Below are 22,801 nucleotides of genomic sequence, written 5' to 3'. Positions count from 1 at the left end.
CCACTTTATCATCTCAGTAGTCAGGATATAAAGATGGCGATGGAGGAGGCCATAGTTAAAGGTCATCCTGTGCTATTACTAGTTTGCGACCAGGATGGTATACAGGGAACTGCTGCACACACAAAAAGACAATAGGCATAGCGAGTCAAGGCTGAATTTTTTTTTTTTTTAAGAGCTTTCAGTCATCACTCTCCCCTAGATAGTTCTTTTGGTGGCAAGAACTAAGCAAGCTTTACAGACCCACAAACAAGTCCCTCTGATTGCCACTGACCAGCCACTACATGTCTTTCCCAAGACTGGATCCAGGGAGAGGTGGGGTGGGAGGGGGGGGAGAGAAATGGCCCAGTACCAGGCAGCCACTGTTCCAATGCTATGATGGGTGGGGTGGGGAGGCAAACCCTGGTCATCAGTGGCTCTGTAGTCCTTTTGTGCCAGTATCCGGCCGGGGTGATGTGGGGCCATTCCTCTGAGCCCAGCTGTGATAATGCGTGGATGGAGGTTGGGCTTGGACGGTAGTGCCCTCCCAGAATCTCCCTTCAGGCTTCTTGCAGTAAGGGACATGCAGCTGGAGGCCCTCAGCGTGGCCTGACCCTGCTGCCAGGGACTCAGTCCCCAGTAACCATGAAGATGACCAGTTTCTGGAGTTGTTCTCTGCCAAGCTGCCTCCCCTCCCTGCTCTTCCTCCTCCTCCTCCAGCTGTCATCCAGCCATGCAGGTAAGCTTGCTCACACCAGCCCTGTGGGGTCCACCAGAAGCGGGTATTCTGGGCTTACCTCCTTTAATACCCTCTAAAGGCTGTACGAACTTCCTGTCTACACTTGGGTCTGCTGGCATGGCTTCACTTTTTAGGAACCTTCCTGACTTCTTGTGGAATACATCCAAACTTTCCCCTGCACACATGGTGCCGGGAATCAACCTCAAGGGTCTGGAGCAAGCTAAGTCCATGCTTTACTGCTAAACTCTATCCCCAGCCCTAGCTTTGTTTCATCGCTCTTCAGAAGAGGACAATAACTTCTTGGAATTGCTGCCAGAGTCAGAGAAAGTCCTTTGCACATTGAGGCTTGTTGGTGGTAAATCTCAAAAATGTTTGTCGAGAGTCAGTGAGGTGGCTCAGTGGGAAAATGGTGCTTGCCTGTAACCCTGACGATGTCAATGATACATTGAGTTGTGACATCTTGTTATATTTGAGAACTTTGCAGAATCGAGCAGCAGGGGCCTGGAGAAATGGCTCAGAGGTTAAGGGCACTGACTGTTCTTTCAGAGGTCCTGGGTTCAATTCCCAGCAGCCACATGGTGGCTCACAACCATCTATAATGTGATCTGATGCCTTCTTCTGGCCTGCAGGTGTACATGCAGGCAGAGCATTGTATACATAATAATAAATAAATCTTTAATAATAATAATAAAAAAAAAGAATCAAAGCCGGGCGTGGTGGCGCACACCTTTAATCCCAGCACTTAGGAGGCAGAGGCAGGTGGATCGATGTGAGTTCGAGGCCAGCCTGGCCTACAAAGTGAGTCCAGGATAGCCACGGCTACATAGAGAAACCCTGTCTCAAAAAACCAAAAAAGAAAAAAAAAAAAAAAGAAAGAAAGAAAGAAAGAAAAGAAAAAAGAATCAGGCAGCAGTAAGTATTTATACAGGAGCCTGTTTCCCAACTGGGAGGGAGATATAAAGAACCAGATGACGGAGTTCAGGGAGCCGTGTGATTGGTGGAGGTCTAGCCCCAGGGTTACCCTGGTATAAGGAAGACCCTAGCTTACTTGCCAGTAACTGAATATCACTGGGGAGATGTTCAGGGAAGAGTCCAGAGCTGGCACGAGGCTGAAGACAGATGATAGAGAAGAGAGTCAAACAGCTGTCCCCAGAGTGTGTGACTCCCACAGTGAATGTGGGGAACAAGATGTGGGGATTAGAGGACCGTTAAGCCCATACAAGCAGTAGGCCACGTTCGAAGGGAGGAGGCAAAAAGAATCTCTGAGCTGAAGAGTCAGAGATGAACAGAGCTGGTAGAAAAAGCAGAACATTCTGCCTTAGACATTATCTTTAACTAGAGACTGCTCACCTCGTGTATGTTCAAAGTTAAAACACAAAATAAAGCCGGGCATGGTGGCTCACCCCTTTAATCCCGGCACTCGGGAGGCAGAGGCAGGTGGATTGCTGTGAGTTCCAAGGCCAGCCTGGTCTACAAAGTGAGTCCAGGACAGTCAAGGCTACACAGAGAGATCCTGTCTCGAAAAGCCAAAAGTTAAATTAAATTAAAGTAAAATAAAATTTTAAAAAATGGACCCCACAAAGGCTCTTGATTTCCATTTAAGACTCTTAAACCCACCATGGTAGTGAGTGGGTAGTAATCACAGCTTTTGTGGATAGAAGCAGAAGGGACCAGAAATTCAAGTCCCACTGCGTGGAAGATTAAGGCCTGCTTGAGCTGTAAGTGCCATGTCTCAAAAGAGGGGAGAGGCATGAAGAGATGCTCAGCCGATAAGCATCCTTGCTGCTCTTGCAGTGGATCCAAGGTTGGGTTACCAGCAGCATCACCCCGGGGCGGCTCACAGCCATCTGTAACCTAGCTTCAGAGGAGCTCACCGCCCCTTAGGGATTCCAAGAGGAGCCGCACAAAGGTGACATACACCCACCCACACTGGCACAGATACAAAACCTTTAAAAGAAAAAAAAAAAAAAACTTGGTTGTCCTAAGCCAAGCATAGTGGCACTTAAAAAGCACTTAAAAAGTTGAGACAGGAGGACTGCTGTGAGTTCAGGGCCAGCCTAGGCTACAGAGTAAGGCCCTGCCTCAGAATAATAACAGAGGCTACAGAGATGGCTCCAGGGTAAAGAGTATGTATGCACTTCTCTTACAAAAGACTAGGGTTAGGTTGCCAGTGCCACACTCATGGGGTGGCTCACAACAGCCTGTAACTTCAGACCTAGAAGGGCAGAATGCCTCTGGCCTCCGAGGGCACCTACACGCATGTCTGCGCTGCTGCAGATAAAGACAAATCACTGGGGGTGGCGGGATACAACTTTGATCCCAGCCATCACTTGGGAGGCAGAGGCAGGCAGATTGCTGTGAGTTCCAGGCCAGCCAAGCCAAGGCTACATAGTGAGAGCCTGTCTCAAAAATAAATTAAATATTTTTTAAATGTGTTTTTCCCCTGTACTCTTTTTTTTTTTTTTTAAAACAGCTTTCCTGTGATGAACTTGCCATATTTGACTCATGTGGTGCTTTTTGTTTTTGTTTGTTTGTTTTCCTTTGGTGTCTTGGACAGGACAGTTCAGAGTGATAGGACCAGGGCACCCCATCCGGGCTTTAGTTGGGGACGAGGCAGAACTGCCTTGCCGCATATCTCCCGGGAAGAACGCCACAGGCATGGAGGTGGGGTGGTACCGCCCTCCCTTTTCCAGAGTGGTTCATCTCTACCGAAATGGCAAGGACCAGGACGCAGAGCAAGCGCCTGAATATCGGGGGCGCACGGAGCTTCTGAAAGAGGCCATCAGCGAGGGAAAGGTTACTCTCAGGATCCAGAAGGTGAGGTTCTCGGATGAAGGAGGCTTCACTTGTTTCTTCAGAGACCACTCTTACCAAGAGGAGGCAGCAATGGAGTTGAAAGTAGAAGGTGAGTGCACCCAGGAAGTGCAGTGCGGCCTGTGCGTGGCTGACTTCCCTTTTACCCTTCAGTCATTCAGCTAAGACGAAGTCTTTCTACCCAAACACTGTCCCTTCTTAGATAAGTTCCAAAGGGATAGACACATCAGTAAACAGCCTAAGCTGTGGCTGTTGGTCATTTTGTTATTTGAATTGGGAAAGAAGCTGAAATCAAAGTCAGTGTTCAAAAGTCAGTGTTTGTGCCTGAGAAAGCAATGTTAGGTAAAAGATGGTATCTAAGCTAAACAGACGTTCTTGTATTTCAGCTTTTGTTGTTGCTGTTGTTTTGTGCTGCTATGATGGCTTTTTAGTACGTAGCTCTGGCTGGCCAGAAACTCATTATATAGGCCAGGCTAAGCATTGAACTCACAGTGGTCCACCTGTCTCTGCTTCCTAAGTGCTGGGAGCTGGGATTAGAGGCATGTGCCACCACAACTAGCGCACGTGCATACACACACACACACACACACACACACACACACACACACACACACACAAATATAACTTGGGCAATCCTCCAGCCTCAGCCACTGGAGTGGAGGAACTAACAGCATGAGTCACCATGCTCAGCTTAGAATGATTGCTTTAGAATCACACCAGACAGCCTGGGTGCTTCCCATGACAACGTACTGAGTGGCATAAGCAAGCCGGAGAATACAGAGAACAAAAACACATCCCTATGCTTGCGTGTGTAGCACACACACATATATATATATGTACTCCATGTATGTGTGTGTGTGTGTGTGTGTTTGCATGCTCACTGTTTATGTGTGCATTGTATAGCAGGGATATAATGTGTGTGTGTGTGTGTTTATGTGTGTGTGTTTATGTGTGTGTGCATGCTCGCTATTTATGTGTGCATTGTATGGCAGGGATATAATGTGTGTGTGTGTTTATGTGTGTGTGTGCATGTGTGTGTGCATGCTCGCTATTTATGTGTGCATTGTATGGCAGGGATATAATGTGTGTGTGTTTACGTGTGTGTGTGTATGTGTGCGTGCATGCTCACTACTTATGTGTGCATTGTACGGCAGGCATATAATGTGTGTGTGTTTATGTGTGTGTGTGCATGCATGCAGTATATGGCAGGGATAATTCAGTTGGTAGAGTGCTTACCTAGAATGCAAGTAGCCACAGGTGCAAGTCCCAGCACTGTACACACTGATATGAGAAGCTTAGAAGTTAAAGTCAAAGCCAGATGGTGGTGGCGCACGCCTTTAATCCCAGCCCTCTGGAGGCAGAGGCAGGCGGATCTCTGTGAGTTCGAGGCCAGCCTGGTCTACAAAGCAAGTCCAGGGCAGCCAGCCAGAACTACAAGAGAAACCCTGTCTCAAAACAACAACAACAACAAAAAAAAAAACAAACAAACAAACAACAAAAAAAAGAGAAGTTAAAGTCAAGAGGATGAAAAGTCAGACACCAGCCTAGGATATAAGAGACCGTCTGAAGCAAACCAAACCAAGAGGCTGGAGAGATGGCTCAGTGGCTAAGAGCCTTTGGTGTTCTTAAGAGGACCAGTACCCACCCACATAACTCCAACTTTGGGGGATCTGACACCTTCCTCTGGCCTCCAAAGGCACCCCCACACACACCTACACACAAATACAGACATAAATAAAAACAAAATAAAAAATTAGGCACACACAGAGTGGTGGTAGGGCCCTGTAGTTTTAGCATCATTGGTACATTTTCATAACTTCATTTTCAGTGTGATTTGTGTGAGGCTGACTTTGGAGTTATTTATTATTTGTCATGTCTCAGAGTGGCTAAATCATGGGTGGGGAAACAGACAGAGGGAGCTTTGAACATTAATTGCTATGTAATTAAAGAACAAGAGTGTTCTGAGCTCTGACCCTTTCCCTTCCTCCTCGCCACCTGCAGCGTGAACATCAGACAATCCATCATTTTTGTATCTGAGGTGGGGGGTGACTGTTGCCAGGCTGAGACCAGAAGATGCATTGTGTGCCCCGTAACAAAGCACTATTTCTAGAGACAGTTTGCAGAGACATGAAAATAGCTGTGTGCCACAGAATGTTCTCCAGACAGCTGTTTTTTTTTCCTGGGGAATTTTTACTCACAAGTAAGTGGAGGGTCGAACTACAGGGTACAGATTTTTCTCTCTTCCTGCTTAGCAAATTCCAAGTTCAGCTGCCAACTCCAGCACACTCACTGAGGCCTAACACATCACAAGACGTGGGGAATGGGGCAGAATACACACTAAAAGTTCTGCCTCAGGGAGAATGCTTTCCTTTGAGTTGGTTTCCATATTCCAAATCCCCCCAGTAAGCTTCTGATTTGCTTGTCTGAGAGAGAGAAGGAGGGTTGGTGGTTCCATTCACAACACTGAGTAAAGTCTGGGGAGTTGTAGCTCAGGCCTGGAATCCCAGCATTTGGTGGACAAGGAGTTCAAGGGCAGACTTGCCCTTTAAAAAACAAAACAAAATGAAACAATGGCCACATTATCCCTTGCTAGAAACAAGCCCACTTTACCATCAAGAATAAGGGTAAACTTGTTTTTCCCTTCTGTGCTACTCTCTCTCTCTCTCTCTCTTTTTTTTTTTTTTTTTTTGTGACAGGCAGGTCTTGCAGGCTGGCCTGTGAGTTGCAGCATTTCTCCTGTCTGAGCCCTATGAATGCTGGGATCACAAGCGTATGGCACCATGTGTGCCTGGATGTGTCAGTATTTAAAAAAAAAAAAAACAAAACTTGATGTTCATTCTCTTATTCAGACCAACTTACTGCAGCCCAGGCTCTGCACAGGGTGTTGGGGCAGCAAGCTGGGTGACAGTACTTCTGCCTTTCAGATCCCTTCTACTGGATCAACCCTGGGGTGCTGGCTCTCATCGCACTTGTGCCTACACTGCTGCTGCAGATATCTGTAGGCCTCCTCTTCCTCTTCCTGCAGCACAGACTGAGAGGTACTGTTACACTGTGTGTGACTATGCTGTGCACCAGACCTGGTATAAAGGCAGTTCATTATGGGAAAGAGGGGGGGGAGAGCAGGGAGGGAGAGAGGGGAAGGCACCCATGACACAGAGAGAGAGAGAGAGACAGAGAGAGACAGAGAGAGAGACAGAGAGACAGAGACAGAGACAGAGAGAGAGACAGAGAGAGAGAGAGAGAGGGTGCAAAGGACAGCAAGGATGTGCTTGTGGCAGGTGATGACATCAGAAATTGCTAGGCCCCTGAAAGGCAGCCTAGTGGGACCACCTGTGTGCTAACAGGTATAGGCAGTGGTTGGGTCTGCCAGGAATCTTTTCCTGGCCCACAGTGATGGTTTTAAGGCTTCTGAGCTCAGAACTGCATAACAAATTTTACTGAACGCTTTCAGAGAGCAGTAGAACCTTGCGTTTACCTGTGAAGACTGACAACCCCATTGCTGTGGAAGAAACTGAGTCTAGGGTGGCTCGGGAACTTGCTCAGTGGCATGCCATCGGCGGTAATCTCAGCCCTCCACAGTCCTTAGCAGCTTCATGAAACTGGGAGAGTAAGCTCTTCTAAAATGTAGAAAAGTTAGAAAATACATCTTAAGGCATAGCTCAGAGCACTTGCTCCCCTTAGAGGGCCCAGCATCCACACCAGACAGCTTACATGGCATCCAACCCCTCAGGCATCTGCAGTCATGTGTCCATACCTACACACAGACATACACACCTACGCACAATTAAAAATAAAAATTTTTGAGCTGGGAGTGGTGGCACATGATTGTAATCCCAGCACTCAGGGAGGCAGAGGCAGGCAGACCTCTGTGAGTTCAAGGCCGGCCTGGTCTACAAGGTGAGTCCAGGACAGCAAGGCTCCACAGAGAAACCCTGTCTCAAACAAAACAAAACAAAACCAAGCAAACAAACAGAAGCACACAAAAACCAAAAAACTAAAAACTTTAAAAATGCTTTAAAAACTTTCAAATTTATTCATTGTCTGTATTTGCATACACATTTATAGGTGTGATAAGAGAGTGCCAGAGTCCCTGGGACTGGAATTCTAGGTGGTTGCCAGGTCGTGTGGGTATTAGGAACTGAACCCTGGGTTCTCTCCAAGAGCTGCAGGCACTCCTAGCCCTGAGCCAGGTCTCCAAGTTCACATTTCAGTAGGGATTCTGAAATGAAAGCCTTCGCCACGCAGAAAGCATTAAAGAAACTATCCTCCTGTCTTTTCCATCTGACTGTGAACAGTTGTTTGTCCCAGCACCTGCAGTCAGACTCTTCTTACACTGTGTCCCCCCCAGACCAAAGCACGAGGTCTTATGTTTCCACTTCCTCTTGCTGACAAGAGGATACAGCAGCGAGCAGGGTTTGGGCCAAGGAAGAGAGACAAGTGTCAGATCAACAGTGGCCCTGCCTTGTGCTCCACACTGTGCACTCCCAGTTCACCTTTGAGTCATCCCAAATGTTTGGTTACCTGCTCCACAGCAAGGAAAAAGCCCTGCACCATCATGGCTGAACAGAGCAGGAAGACAGAGCTAGGCAGCCTAGGATCTAACTCCACTGTAGACACCAAACTATGAGGGAAAACTCTTAGGTTCTCCAAGCCTCCAGGCGGGAAGTTTACAGAGCAAAGTGCCTACTGTCGATGCAGCCGTAAAGCAGTAGCTTGTTAAACATCTAGTTCCTGCTTCCAGTGGCACATGGCTTTATGTTTAATCAAAACGACAATCTAGTTGGGCATATGAACTGAGCAAGGAGTAATGGAAGTAATAAAGCCTCGTGACATAGGGCTAGAGAGACAGCTCACGGGCTAAAAGCCTGAACTGCTCTTACAGGGGACCCCAGCACCTATGTCAGGCAACTCACAACTACTCCAGGGACACACGTACTCATGTGTGCACACGCACACACACGCGCACACACGCGCACACGCGCACACGCGCACACACACACACACACACACACACACACACACACACTCAGAGAATTAAAAATAAGAAAAACAAACAAATGGTGTGGTTTGAGCCATTGCTGGCTCCTGAGGGCCAGTCCTGACTTTAAGAATTCAACTAGATCGACAGTCAGCCCTACCCACTGTGGGGAGACAGACACCAAAGCCAGATCACTGCCAGGCTGTTGTATTCTTTATCTCATTACTTAATTCAGACAACACCCACAGAAAGAGCCTGAATTCTTGGTTTTAAATCAGGTAATTAAGTTTTATTCCTTCTCAATTCTCTGATGGGGTTGAAGGCCAGATAGTTTATTTAGTCTTACAAGTAAGCTTAGTTGTTTAGGGGCTAAGACTTATTCTAGGTCTAGAGAGATGTTTTACGTTAATAGAGATGAGATATGATAGATATTTACACTCAGAATTTTAGATTCACCAAGATAGAAAAGCTGTTTTCTTCAAGGCTGCCAAATACAAACAGCCACATCACTATGAATGTAACATATTTACATAATCCCTGATTGTTCCGTGGTTCTTCCTGTCATATGTAGCTTATTTTATTTATGTGTAATAATATAAATGTATATGTAAAAAAAGAAATATAATTTTAAAAATCCAGAACTCTACACACTCTCCTAAGATGTCCCTAGACAATCAGAGAGTTCAGGGTGCTGGGTGCGGGAAGGTCCTAGTAATGGCAAACCAGGACCAGAAAAATTCTCTCTCTTTTTTTTTATTTTAGGAAAACTTCGAGCAGAAGTTGGTGAGTTCCAGGCACCCTCCCTCCCCAATTCCTCCTGACTTGTCTTTTAGCTTAACCAAAATGTTACTTTTGCCTCTCACCCAATGCTCTGTGCTTCCTTCAATCAGGAGCTTCAATATTTAAAACTATAAGCAGCTAAAAAACAAAAAACAAAACAAAACAAAAAAATAGAGATTTTATTGTCTTACTTATATTCAGCCAGTGTAGACATAAAAACAAATAACTCGATTTACTTTGTGTCAGGACTAGATCCAGCATTAAATGATTTAAATAAAGGATCCCCCTTCAGGGAAAGGATCCCCCTTCAGGAATGGAGCCCGCTCAGGGAAAGGATCCCCCCTCAGAGGATGGAGCCCCCATCAGGGAAAGGATCCCCCCCTCAGGGAAGGGATCCCCCCTCAAGGGATAGAGCCCCCTTTCAGTGCGCTACTGAATCACTTTTCATTTGTTCTTTTCAGAGAACCTCCATCGGACTTTTGGTAAGTTCAGAACATCCCAGCCCTCCCAAGTCACTGTGGTATTTCACTGGGGACTTTCACTTGTGGTCTGGGGCACTAGGACCCTCCACCTTATTTCTTTGCATTCAAGATCTGAAGGAACATAGCAAAAACATACGTACCACATTCCAGTGTCAGGCACTACATGAATTTCAAAATGTAAACTTCTTACAAACTTTTCACCCAGTGAATTATTAATATATATATTATAAATATATAATATATCTATTACATCTATTATAATAATATATAATATATATTTATAAAAATTATAAACAGATCCTTTGCACAAAAACTTGGTTGCCTAGTAGGAAAAATGAAATGTACTTGAACAAGACACAACTACTAAGTAAGGGCGTCCTCTGCTCCCTGAGAGGACCTAAGCCCCATTTTCTGACCCCACATCAGACATCTGTACACACAGGTTGTATATACACACATAAATATAAAAATTATTTTTTGAGGATATGGTCCCACTATATAGCCCTGGCCAACCTGGAATTCACAATGAAGACGGGATTGACCTTGAACTCAGAGATCTAACTGTCTCTGCTTTCCCAGTGTCGAGATTGAAGATGTTGTGTCACCATAACCAGGAAATTACATTTTTAAAAAATCATCTGTTGTATTTATATGGAAGAGTTAGTTTTCATGAGCACAGCCCAAGGGCACACCAAGAAAGTTTCTTTGAGGATAAAGTAAAGGCCTGTTAGTATCTTTTCTTTTTTGAGTCAGGCTTCCATATGGCTATGGTGGCCTCAGACTCACTGTCATGGAGGATGGCCTCGGGCTTCTGATTTTAGGGCCTTCAACTCCAAGCGCTGGTAAATGCATATGCAACCATGCATGCCCCAAATAGAATGTTAATTCCCCAAGAATCATCTTTCTGTTTTCTTTACTTCAGATTGCACAGTCCCTAAGGACAACACCAACAACAGAAGAGCACCCAAATGTCCGTTGAATAGATCTCATACAAATTAGAAAATATCATTAAGCAGAGCATAGAAAATTTCTACCCCTGAGCCATCTTTCTAAAAAGTCTTTCTTTTTTTGTTTGTTTTTTGAGACGAGTTTCTCTGTGTAGCCTTGGCTGTCCTGGACTCGCTTTGTAGACCAGGCTGGTCTTGAACTCACAGTGATCTACCTGCCTCTGTCTCCTGAATGCTGGGATTACAAGGTGTGGGCCACCACACCCAGCTGCCAGACTTTCTTTCTGAGGCCAAGTGTAAACCCTGTTCAGTTCTCCTGGTACACTTAAGGGCTCCACTTTAGCCCTTGACACTGGGCTAGTGTGTGGATATCCACACATGTAATCTTTGAACATCCTAAGTACATTTTTAAGTTACATGTATGTATATGTGTGGAGGGGGTAAGAGGGTGAGTGTGGGCAGGTGCTCACATGGAGGTCAGAGGACAATTTATAGGAGTTGGTTCTCTTCTTCCATTATGTGGGTTCTGGGGCTCAACCTCTGGTCTTCAGGTTTAGGAGCAAGAGCCTTTGCCAACTAACCCATCTCACTCACACCGTTCTATTACTTTGAGACAGACTCTCACATATACCAAGCTGGCTTCACATATGCTATACAGCCAAAGATTACCTTGAATTTTGATCCCCGTCTCCACCTCCTGTTTTGGGATTATAGGTGTGAGCCACCAAACCTAGTGCAAGCTGTGCTGGGGTCCAAACTCAGAGCCCTGTGCATGGCAGGCAAGTGACAAGAATCTAGCTCTACAAAGTGAGCTACATTCCCAGCCCCAGGGTTTTACTCAGAAGATTTGAATGTCTAAATTTTTAACCATTTTTGTGTCTTGAAATCATAAATATGGCCAGGGCTAAAACTGTGTGTTTTGGGGAATTGAACTTAGGACCCCTCAACATGTGAGATGAGCACTCTGCCTAACTGCACTCCTAGCCTGCTGCTTGTATTTTTAGTATAAGAAGGGGGGAAAACCTTTAGTGATAGCTGAGTTGATAGCCCGTAATCCCAGCACCTGGAAGGCTGAGGCAGGAGCATTTCTCAAACTCAAGGCCAGCTGGGGATACACAGCAAGACTCTATCTTCAAAAAAGCAAACAATAACATCGGGCGTGGTGGCGCACGCCTTTAATCCCAGGGAGGCAGAGGCAGGCAGATCGCTGTGAGTTCGAGGCCAGCCTGGTCTACAAAGTGAGTTCAGGACAGCCAACATAGCATAGAGAAACCCTGTCTCAAAAAAACAAAAAACAAACAAAAAGAAACAAAAAACGAAAAAGAACAAACAAAAATCCTACAGGTGGGGGGTAGGGGAGGGCTCGTGCATAGCTGAATATGAGCAACGCACGACCGTCTCACGCAACCGTTATTTTCTACGCTAAATAAGTGAAATTCAACTGGAAGTTAATGCAAGTAAAGGTGCAGTGCATCTCATGCATGGATGCTATAGTTTGTCCCCAGAGTCCTTTGGTGTTTTGGGGCGCTTTGGGTTAAGAGGAGTGGGTGTGGAATAAAAGGAAACAGCCTATTCTGCTCTGCCGTTCAGATCCTCACTTCCTGAGGGTGCCCTGCTGGAAGATAGCATTGTTTGTCATGGTGCCTGTCCTTGGACCCCTGGTGGCCTTGCTCATCTGCTACAACTGGCTGCACCGAAGGCTAGCAGGTACAGGAAAGAGTGGAACGAAGGTTCTAGATTGAAGGGCAGGGGTCATCACATTCCTCGTGACTCTCTGCTCACCATCAGGAACCCCCTCAGGAAAACTGAGAACCCACTTAAATGAGATGCACAGGCCCCTTAGTGGAAAGGGAGGGTAGTCTAGGGAGGATATGGGGTGACGAGGGGGAGATCTCCCACTGACTCGCTTCTCTTTGTTTACAGGACAGTTTCTTGAAGAACTAAGTAAGTTCTCCCCAACGTGCCCTCCCAGTTCTTGAGGCAAGTCTTGGTATGCAGCCTTGGAGCTCACTGTGTAGACCAGCCTGGGCTGGAAACCCAAGGCAATCCTCTTGCCTCTTATGGCCAAAGTGCTAGGGTCATAGGCATGTGGCACTGTACCCAACCTCTCTTCTTTCTTCTAAACTGAACAAAAGGCCAGCATGGGGAAGATGGTTATTGAGGGACTATAATCCTGGGGCGGGGTGCTGCAAGGGTTCCTCCTGTGAGGGAAAAGGGAAGGGAGTAACTGTTAGAGACAGGTCCCCAATGCCAGAGAGGCTGCTGTGCCACTTTTCTCTGCTGGCTTAATAGCCTTCAGGGCCGTTTGGCCAGAATCCCACTTCTGCAGCCTCCTTCGGCATTCTCCACAATAAGTTACCCCGAACTTCACCTTCCTTCGAGACCAACCAGAAAGCTGGGGGGGCGGGAACGGGGGGCGGAGATAGCATGACCCCTGTGGACTTTCTACCTTCTAAATTCAATAACTTCATGAAACCACTGACAGATTTTTTTTTTTAAGTTATTTGTCTGTCTTCCTAGGAAATCCCTTTTGACGGATGGTGCTATCCTCCTGGCATGAAGGAGAGCCTGGCAGGTCCTTGGGGGATGTCTCGTGTTGGCCTCCTTGCTATAGACACATTCCAATCTACATCTACAGAAACTCTGGATTCCAAGTAGAACTTGATTTCCCTCCACCGTCTCTGTCCTCAGCTCCTTTCTCCCTCTAATTTTTGCCTACCACATCTTTTCGCCCCGTCTCAGTCTTCCTCCAGAAAATACCCTATGACCAAGGCCAGGCAGTCTATCAGACGACACCTACGTGCCCCATGTACTACTGGAGTGATCCCTCCAAAAAGGATACCCAGCACTTCTACACCCCAAACTACGTTATAAACTCTGCATATGGTGGCTGCTGCTTCCACGGAGAAACAAGTTAAGGCTGTGGCCCTGACGGGGAAGACTAGCCATGTAGAGGGCAGGGGGCAGGGATAGAAGAGCCCGCAATCTCAGGGTATGAAATATGGAGGCCTGAACTGAAAACCCAGGGATGGATGCTTTGGCAGCCTGGTGGGAGTGCCTCGGGAAGCAAGGGCTGAGAACCGCGTCTGCCTCCCTTCTACCGTCCACACCTTGTGTCCTTCATACTCCTGCCTCTCCTTCGTCTCCTCCCACTGTCATTCCTCTCAGAGTGCCCACTGTTGTTTCCCCCCAGCAATTACCACATGATGGCCTACCGGACACAAACTGGGTGCTGACTAACAATACAAGTCTCTCTGTGCACACTTCTTCTCCTTTCCTTGCCGCGTCTTTCCTTCATCATTCACCCCTCCCCTGATCAAGCGTCCTGATACCAGACACCAATCCTCAGGAAAAAAAAAAACAAAAAACAAAAAACAAAAAAAACAAAGACCTCTCAGACCCCACTTCTTCTAGCTTTAAAAGTTATTTTTTATTTTGTGTGGGTGTGTGCATGGGCACGTGTGAGGTCAGGAGTCAAATTCCTTCTGTCACAGGGGTCTCAGGGCTCAGAACTCAGGAGGTGAGGTCGCCTTGCCCACTGAGTGATCTCACCACCCCCTTTTTTATTCATGTTTCAGGGTTCTGAACGTATGTAGGTTTCATCTGTATGTCTTCTTGTCTTCATCTTTTCCGCTTTTCCTTCCCCCGCCCCGCCCCCGGGAGGATTGCTTTACTTGTGAAGTCTGTCCTTGCACCACGGGGTCATGAAGAAAGCCAAGTAAATGACCCAGGGTTTCCCAGCATTTACCGAATCTGCCCAATCTTTTTTCGCATAAGTGATCCAGTAGGCGTCCCTTTCCGTTAAAGCAGATGTCACAGATAGGGCAGCAGTAGATCGCTTGCTTCCTGGATGTGCTAGGTGACTGGGAGGACTCTTCACTACAGGTGGACTGGCTCGGTTGATTTTGGAGATGGGATTTGAGGTGGGTTAAGAAAGAAGTCTTCGTGACAAAACTTGTGTGGCAATACGGGCAAGAGGCCTTTTCTATTGAGCGCCTCCCAGGAACAGCGTTGGTTCTGGCATCCTGGGAGGAGGAGGCCTTGCTGTTCCGTGCCTTAGCCCTGGCCACAGGTCCCTGGATCACTTTTACAAGCCTGAGGGTGGGCGCTCCGGATCCGGGTGCTGCAGGTGGAACAGTACGCGCCTGGTTGCCAGCCACTGGCTTCTTCTTCTGGTGTACCTTCAGATGGCGTTTGACCTCAGACTGATCCCGGAAGCCCTTTCCACACACGGGGCACGGGCGGGGCCTATAACCTAGATGGACGCGTCGGTGCCGGCTCAGTCCGGAAGCATCACAGTAAGTCTTGCCACAGAGATTGCAAAAGTAAGGCCTCTCTCCACGACGCTTGCAGCCAGGGCCTTTGCGGCTAGTGGTCTTCTGGGACAGCAAAGAAAACTGGTGATGGAGGAGGTGGATGTTCTTGGTAAAGCATTTGCCACAGGTCAGGCAGAAAAGCAGTGGCCCACCTTGGAATACCCCTGCGCAAGGAGGAGACGGCTCTTTAGCACTGTCCTCATCTTTCACACTTGGGCTACGTTTTCGAGATTTCTTGCCTCCTGCGGCAGAGGAGGGAGAAAACACAGTTCACTATGAGAGTGCCACCAACACAAGCTTCGCACTCACTGTAAGTCCCTTATAAGTCCTTCCCTTTCCGCAACCTTTAAAACGCAACCATTCACCCTTGGACCTCATAGGCTAGAAATAAGAAAAACTAGTTGTTAATAATAATAATAATGATAATAATAATAATAATAATAATAATAATAATAATAATAATCAACAACAACAACAATAAATTTTAAAGTAAAAACCTCATAGGAATCTTCTATAATCTCAAATGCCTAAGTTAGTAGCTTACATCTTTGAAATCATTGTTCTCATTCTCAGTATTGCTCGTATTCCCACAAACACTCCACAGATGACAAAGCAGTAATCCTCCCCTCATCCCTGATTCCACATACGTCAGCCACAGCACAGAAACATTAAGTGAAGAATTCCCTACTATAAGAACCACATTCACATAACTTCTTAATGTGAATTGTAACTATCCTGTTTTATCTAGTTTATTACTGTGTCTGGTACTAGGAGAGCGTCACTCAGGAGCTGGGGCACTCGCCTTAGTATCCACAAGACCCAGGGTTCAATCCCCAAAGCTCTGTAAAAACAAAAACCACATAAATAGGCCCTAGTGCTATGTGCAGTTGTAGCTTCAGGAACCACAAAATAGAATCCCTTCAGGTCGCAGAGAACTCACTTCCTGGCGTTGGGGAGCAAATCACGCAATGCAAGTGTCCTACCAGTGAGCTAATCTCTAGCCCAAGGGAAGCCTACTGCATCATGTAAATTGGGAGTGAAAAGTGATGCTTTTAGTTATTAATAAGATTTAATAATGGAATAAGAAACAACACACCAGGACTGTCTCAGCAAACTGGGAGGTATGACCAACGTAAATTAACATCCGTCTCAATTCCCTACTCTTATCTTAGGGACAAGGTTCTCAACACTGTCAATCTTGTTTCTCCACTTTCTCTTGGGAATAATTTTTGTTGTTGTTGTTTTGGTTTGTTTTTCAAGACAGGGTTTCTCTGTGTAACATCTTGGCTGTCCTGAACTCACTTTGTAGACCAGGCTGGCCTTGAACTCACAGTGATCCTCCTACCTCTGCCTCCCGAGTGCTGGGATTAAAGGCCTGTGCTACCATTGCCCAGCTGGGAAGAACTTCTTAGTCAAAGGGTAACCCTGAGATGCAACCCTCATGCAATCTCTCAATAACTGGACATTAGAATACTTGTCTTAAAAGTCTTGGCTATTCATCATGAAGTCAGTGGGCTTACAACTTTGATCTCAGGATTTCTTCTAGTCCCAAGTCTAACCAGGATGAAAAGGCCTGAAGATATTGAGATAATGCCCTGAGCATTGATGGACAGTGTGCCATTCAGTGATTGTCCTGGGCCTTTTTACCTCCCTCTCTCCTTTGCAATTCTTTTTTTCAATTTTAGAATTACACTTTTATTATTTTGTATGCATGTGTGAAAGTGCACACATGCTACAACATGCTTATGGAGGTCAGCGGACAGCCTGTAGGGATTGGTTTCCTCCTTCCACTGCGTGTATGTCAAATTCTAACTGTGAGCCTTGGTGGCAGGCACTTCTAACCACTGGACCGTTTTTTTTCTGGCCCTTGGTTCTGTGAGGTGACAGGCCCTCAAACACACTATGAAGCTGAGGTGCTGGCATTACAGATGTGAGCTACAGTACCCAGCTTCCTTTGCAGCTCTTACCTCTTGTCTTTGGGAGGTAGAGGCCTGACATCCTGTGTTCTTGTCCTTTTTTCACGGTGTTACAATCTGGTTTAGGGAGAAAAAATATTTTGGCTGTGAGCATACTTATAACTCTGGGTGGGTGGGGGGTCATGCTTTTGTTCTTTTTAGCAAAAAGATCTCACTATACAATGCAAGATGGCTCCAAATTCTTTCCATCCTTCCGATAACAAGAAGCGAAGGGTTACGACGACTGTCTGTGGTGTGGAAACGAGGTAAACTGGTCCCATGCTAAGCTTCTTTTTTGTCTCATGCAGACAACAGGAGGCCTCCTATGCGCTTGCTTTAAGGACATTAATCTAGGGCTGGAGAGATGGCTCGGCAGCTCTGTGTACTTGTTGGTCTTGTAGAGGATCTGAATTCTGTTCCTAGTAACCACATGGTGGCTTACAAACCTGTAACTACAGTTTCAGGGCTTCCCATATCCTCTTCACACAGTGTACATACAAACAGGCAGGCAGAACATTCATACGCATAAAGTAGACCTCAAAAATGCGGAGCTTTGTTTTGTTTTATAAGGAGCATTAATGTAAGGCACTTGGTTGTAGGAAAAAGACGGTTACAAAGGCAGCTTGTAGTATAACGCGTGCCTAAACATTTGTCAGATGGATAGCAGGTGTTTTTGAGACAGTCTCACTGTGTACTTCAAGCTGGCCTCAAGCTCTACAGGCAGGGTTGGGTTTAATTTGGGACCCTACTGCATTAGCCTCAGGGGCATTAGGAGAGTTGAGATCACAGGCATTGTCAACAATTCAGGCCTGATGGGCAAATTTTCGTATTTTCACAATACAATAATAGTGATAAAAAAGTGTTGTCTTGGGGTTGGGGAAGTAGCTTGGTAGATAATGGGTTTGCCATGCAATCGTGATCCCTAAAACGCACATCAAAAAGGCCGGGTATAGTGTCACTCGGATGTAACCCCTGCCCCCACGAAGCAGAGAAGGCAGATCCGTAGGGTTCTCTGTCAGTCAGTCTAGCTGAATCAGTGAGTCCCAGGTTAGTGAGACCCTACCCAAAACAAAACGAAAAGAGCAGGGCATGGATGTATGCTGAGGGATAAAGCTCAGAGCTGACCCCGGCCTCTGTGAACACCTGAGTCTACCTGTCTTTCCTGGGGGTGTTTTCAGGTTTATTTATTTTGTATTTTGCGTTTTGAGCGTTTTGCCTGCATGTATATATGCCCATGGAAGTCAGAAGAGGGTGTGGGACCTCTGGAACTAGGAACTGGAAACCTCTGTGAGCCACGACGTGGGGGCTAGAAATTCAACTCAGGTCCTCTGCAAGAACAACTGCTTTCTTAGTCCCTGAGCCTCCTCTCTGGGCCGTGGAGGTCCCCTACCCAGACTTCACCTCTCACGCAGTCCAGGCTGGCTTTAAAGTTGCTACGTAGCCGAGAGTCACTCTGACCCAGCTCACCGTATACGTTTGCATCGCTTTTCTTTTCACTCCTGAACCTTGTGGCTCAGATCTTTCAGGCATAGAAGTAGGGCCCCAACTTTGATCTACCTGAGCAGAAAAACCAACCATAGACTCTAAGACTACAGGACAGGGAGGGTGCCGAGGGAGCCACCGTCTCTTACCCACAAATGTCAGGTTCTTGAAGGTTTCTTCCATCACTTTCTGGTAAAGGCTCTTCTGATTGGGACTCAGGCACTCCCACTCTTCCAGCGTGAAATTCACTGCCACATCCTCGTAAGTGACTGGCATCTGGAATGGCTGGGCAGACACTTAAGAGTGTAAGTACAGAGACTTGAAGTGACGCCATCTTGCCCCGACTCTACTTCGTGTCTGCTCAGGGGCGTTTTAGCCTCTGAGCTGCCACATCCGCCTTGGCAACACAGTCACACTTTCTACGACCCTGACCATAGCCCAAACTCACAACCCGAACCTCTGCTGAGTGTGTAGCCAAAACACACATTATAGATTTCCATGATGAGAGTTTTTACAAGGGACTAGCGTGCTCCTGGTCACCAGCTTAAATAAAGGATTCTTTCTCTCGGCCCCCCCACCCAGTCTCCCAGACAGGGTTTCTCTGTGTATCCTTGGCTGTCCTGGACTCACTTTGTAGACCAGGCTGGCCTTGAACTCACAGCGATCCACCTGCCTCTGCCTCCCAAGTGCTGGGATTAAAGGCGTGCGCCACCACGCCCAGCAAATAAAGGATTCTTATTTGGCCTTGTATGCATGGTGGTGTGTAACTTTCTCACCTGGACTATAAAAAAAAAAAAAAACCCGACTTGTTCTCAAGATTTAGAGAATTCAGACCTAAGAGAGAGATACTACCATAAGAGGAAAGAACAAGTGTGAGGAAGGGCACACAGTCAGAAGGGAAAGGAGGAGGAGGAGGAGGAAGATGAGGAGGAGGAGGAGAAGAAAAATCACTGAACAGAGAAGTAAAATTGGTTGCTACTCTGACAAAATCCATGGAGGGCTCTAGGGAGGTGTGGGAGATAGGGGAAAAAAAATCTTGACATTCCTTTTCCCTCTATTGTTTGTCCTGGGACAATCTGAGGCTCCATTAGATCCACAGGCAGGTGAAAGACCTCCGAGAGCCTCGGGCGAACCACTGCTCCACCTGATCCTAACCCTTCTGCCTTTGCGTTTGGCTAGTCATCTCTTTGTGTTGTGTGCATGTGTGTCTTCCCTCTGTCTTTTTAAGAAATCTGCCACTGAACTTGCAGCTCGGTGATTCAACAAGACTTTCTGTCTAGAAAGCCACTGATGCACCTAGCTTTCCTTTCTTTCCTTTTTCTAGTGGCCGTTATGCTGTTGTTTTAATGTGGGCCCTGAAGGTCACAAGTTGAACCCTCATGTTTGTGCAACAAGTACTTACACACCGAGCCAATGCCCCAAAATCTTCCTTCTGGGCTTCTGCAGAGCAGAGAACATACCACCTACCCCATGGGGCAGCAATGTCTCTAGGGAGTCTCTTTCTAGACTTAGTCATTTCTGGCCTGGTCACCAAGACTAACGGGACCCCTTGTGACTCTCTACCTCCCAGGACCCCAGAAGGTGATCCTGCTTCTTTTTAGCAGGAGTATGGTCTTCCTTGATTGTCCAGCTGTCCGAAGTTTCCTCTTTCACACCCGACAGCTTTAGTTCCCTCAAAGCTCCGGCCATGCAGTTCGGGGCTCTGGTTACCTTTCTCTCGGCTGCCATTGTTAGGAAATGCCAGGCTGGTGCTGGGTGTCTGACTTCTATCCCAGGCTGCTTCTGGCCACTGTTTGGCGGTGCCTGTTTCTAGAAATCTGAGGTTCGAGAAAAATACACAATATCAGCAAAAGGAGAATAAGAAACAAGGGCTTCCTTCATAGCCTGCAGCTAACTCCCTGCACTGGATGGAGCCTTCTCTGCGGCACCAAGTGAACTAATGAACAATGGTTCCATCTTCGCAGACCTTAATTGTAGGTGGCAAGTCATTTGTTCCAGGACATTTGGTGCACGGGAGAGTTAGCTTTTTGAATTATAGACTCAGTGCCACTGAAAAGCACATACCTGAATGTGCCGCACACCACGTTGGGTCTGTCTCTTCATCCTCTCTGGCTTAACTTTACTGGAAACATGAGAGTAAACGTCTCTTCCAGAACCAAAATTTAAACGACAGATTCTGAGACCTGAGTGTGTGTAACATTCTGATGCTAAGACCTACGGGCTTGTGCATGCTAAGCTAATGCTGTGCCACTGAGCCTTCCCATCCGTTTGGATTACGTTAAGTCTTGGCGCCATGACTCAGGCATCACTTGTACAACCGGACCCCTGTAAAGCACAATCGCAACAACCCAACAACCTGGAAGTTCCTGTTCATTCTGGAAAAAAAAAATGTTTACTCTGATACAGAAGGGGGGAAACAGGCCTCTTCCTGTTGACAGCCACGCGGCCTGCCCTTATTTCTCTCTCTGTGCTAAGGAAGCTTCTTGGTCTTTCTTTTCCTCTCAATTCTTTTGTTAAGTGACAATGCCGGCAAGGAACAAGGGGTGGAAAGAATTGCCAACTTGATCCCCAAAAAGTCACCAGGAAAGCTCCCTTCCTTCTCTGTCTTAGCCTTTCATTCCCTTCTCTTGTTAAAACTCTGTGTGGCTTGACATGTGCAGATCTAGCAGTGCTCTCCCATTTTTACAACCGTCCAGACAGTTCTACGCTAGTGTCTTCAAGGACCCGTCCTTAACAGTTTTCAGCCAGGAAGACGCCTGCTGTCATCAAGTCTTTACAATGGCATGAAGATGTAATTGTGACCCAGCCCATTACCCAAACACCAGGAAGGCTGAGACAGGATCACCACCAACACACACACACACACACACACACACACACACACACACACACACACACACACGATATCAGGAAGGAAGCAGTGTTTGGTACAAAGATGATTTAGGCTGCTTTGTACTTTTCCTGGTCTCTGAGCCCTGAGAGTGGAAGTCCCCCAAGTGGGTTCACCTGTACCCTGGCCTGGTTTCACTCTTCCGCAGAGTAAATTTCTGGTGGACGTGTTTGGGCGTCTCTCAATCCTGAGTACACTTTTCCAGCTAAAATCCATTTACGGTTTTGCAAATTTGGGGAGTCGGGCCAACCCCCCAAAGTACACACTTGTAATCCCTGTGCACAGGAAGCTGAGACAGGAAGACCAGTCACAAGGCATCCTGTCAAGTCTGTCTTTCTCTAAATCAATCCCTCTCTCTCTCTCTCTCTCTCTCTCTCTCTCTCTCTCTCTCTCTCTCTCTCCCCTCCCTCCCTCCCTCCATCCCCCCCCCTCTCTCTCTCAATCTTACACACACACACACACATACACACATTTACTGGATCTGCTGTCCCCAGCCCCGAAACCCCAAGGGGTTCAGCCGCGTGAGGTTTTCCATCGCGAGGAGGAAGGCTTCTCCCAGCCAAGTGTTGGGTCCCGCGAGGCTCCACCCGGGGTCCCCGCACACTCTCACCGCGGCCGGCAGCCCTGCCCGGTGCTCCGCAGCCCGACTGTCCCTTCGCTGGTGCTCTGCTGTCCCACGCACTCGTCCTCCGAGCACGCCCAGGCCGGGTCCCCGCGAGGTCTGCAGCCCTAACCAGAGCGCAGCGGCGCGACCTCAGGAAGGCGCGGCGGCCCGAAGTCGGGAATCCGCTACTCAGTCCCTCGGCTTCCGCTCTGCTCCCCAGCCGCAGGTAACTCACTTCGGCTGGCTGCTGGCCAATGCCCGCAAGCCACGCCTTCTCTCCTCGCCTATGGTCGAGCACCACTGGTCTCACCTGCGCTGGGAAATCCCACTTCCCAAAGATTAAGCATTTACTCCTGGGGGTGGGATGGGGGGGAGGGACGGGAGACTCAATCTCGATAGTTGCAGTACTAGGCAGGTGGAACTGAGTTCCAGGCCAGCCCGGGCTACACAGTGAAAAACAACACAAAAATCATAACCGCTAAAAGCTTTAGCTCTCCCTCCTTTGGGGAGACCAAAGGAAAACTGGAGCACTTCGCAGACAAGCAGAACGAGCCTGTAAAACTAAGTAAAGCACACAACACAAGACATAAAAGACACACTTGCAGGGCTCTGTAGTTAGGGAAGCATTCAGACAACCCAAGTTCTGTTCACGGCGCAGACCGACAGTTCACAAAGGCCTATAACCAGGGGATCCCACACTCTCTTCGGCACCTGCCATATGTGGCATACACTCACACAGACGTGCGTGAATAAAAAACAAATAATTATAATTATTATTATTTTAAAAGATACATACATCACATAGATATCACACCAGGGTTAAGTCTTAGCAGCCCCT

At 47.2% G+C, this 22,801-nt stretch overlaps 2 protein-coding genes across 2 annotated transcripts; one reads left to right on the top strand and one right to left on the bottom strand.

Annotated features, from left to right (window-relative positions):
• The first annotated feature begins 444 nt into the window (after positions 1-444).
• Positions 445-12,458, top strand: Mog (myelin oligodendrocyte glycoprotein). Its single transcript, XM_051152548.1, has 6 exons — positions 445-715; positions 3,273-3,620; positions 6,454-6,567; positions 9,270-9,290; positions 9,749-9,769; positions 12,307-12,458. Exons 1-6 carry the CDS (start codon positions 622-624, stop codon positions 12,456-12,458), a joined length of 750 nt encoding a protein of 249 aa, XP_051008505.1. The 5' UTR covers positions 445-621.
• Positions 12,459-14,315: 1,857 nt separating this feature from the next.
• Positions 14,316-20,345, bottom strand: Zfp57 (ZFP57 zinc finger protein). Its single transcript, XM_051152546.1, has 4 exons — positions 20,180-20,345; positions 18,619-18,754; positions 17,000-17,065; positions 14,316-15,274 (listed from the first exon to the last, which is right to left on the bottom strand). The coding sequence occupies exons 1-4, from the start codon at positions 20,195-20,197 to the stop codon at positions 14,316-14,318; spliced, it is 1,179 nt and encodes a 392-aa protein (XP_051008503.1). The 5' UTR covers positions 20,198-20,345.
• Between the last annotated feature and the right edge of the window lie 2,456 nt (positions 20,346-22,801).

This window comes from Acomys russatus, chromosome 11 (genome assembly GCF_903995435.1).
Source record: "Acomys russatus chromosome 11, mAcoRus1.1, whole genome shotgun sequence".
Lineage (NCBI taxonomy): Eukaryota > Metazoa > Chordata > Mammalia > Rodentia > Muridae > Acomys > Acomys russatus.
The sequence above is the reverse complement of the archived record's forward strand: the minus strand, read 5'-3'. Positions and strand labels throughout refer to the sequence as shown.

Excerpts from the sequence above, each read along its gene's own strand:
- Mog (XM_051152548.1), top strand. The coding sequence starts at position 622 with ATGAAGATGACCAGTTTCTGGAGTTGTTCTCTGCCAAGCTGCCTCCCC. Across the intron at positions 716-3,272 it reads GCTGTCATCCAGCCATGCAG|GACAGTTCAGAGTGATAGGA; the intron begins GTAAGCTTGCTC and ends TGTCTTGGACAG. Across the intron at positions 9,291-9,748 it reads AAAACTTCGAGCAGAAGTTG|AGAACCTCCATCGGACTTTT; the intron begins GTGAGTTCCAGG and ends TGTTCTTTTCAG.
- Zfp57 (XM_051152546.1), bottom strand. Across the intron at positions 17,066-18,618 it reads CAAGAACCTGACATTTGTGG|ATTGTAACACCGTGAAAAAA; the intron begins GTAAGAGACGGT and ends TCCCTAAACCAG. Across the intron at positions 15,275-16,999 it reads CTACCTCCCAAAGACAAGAG|GAGGCAAGAAATCTCGAAAA; the intron begins GTAAGAGCTGCA and ends CCTCTGCCGCAG.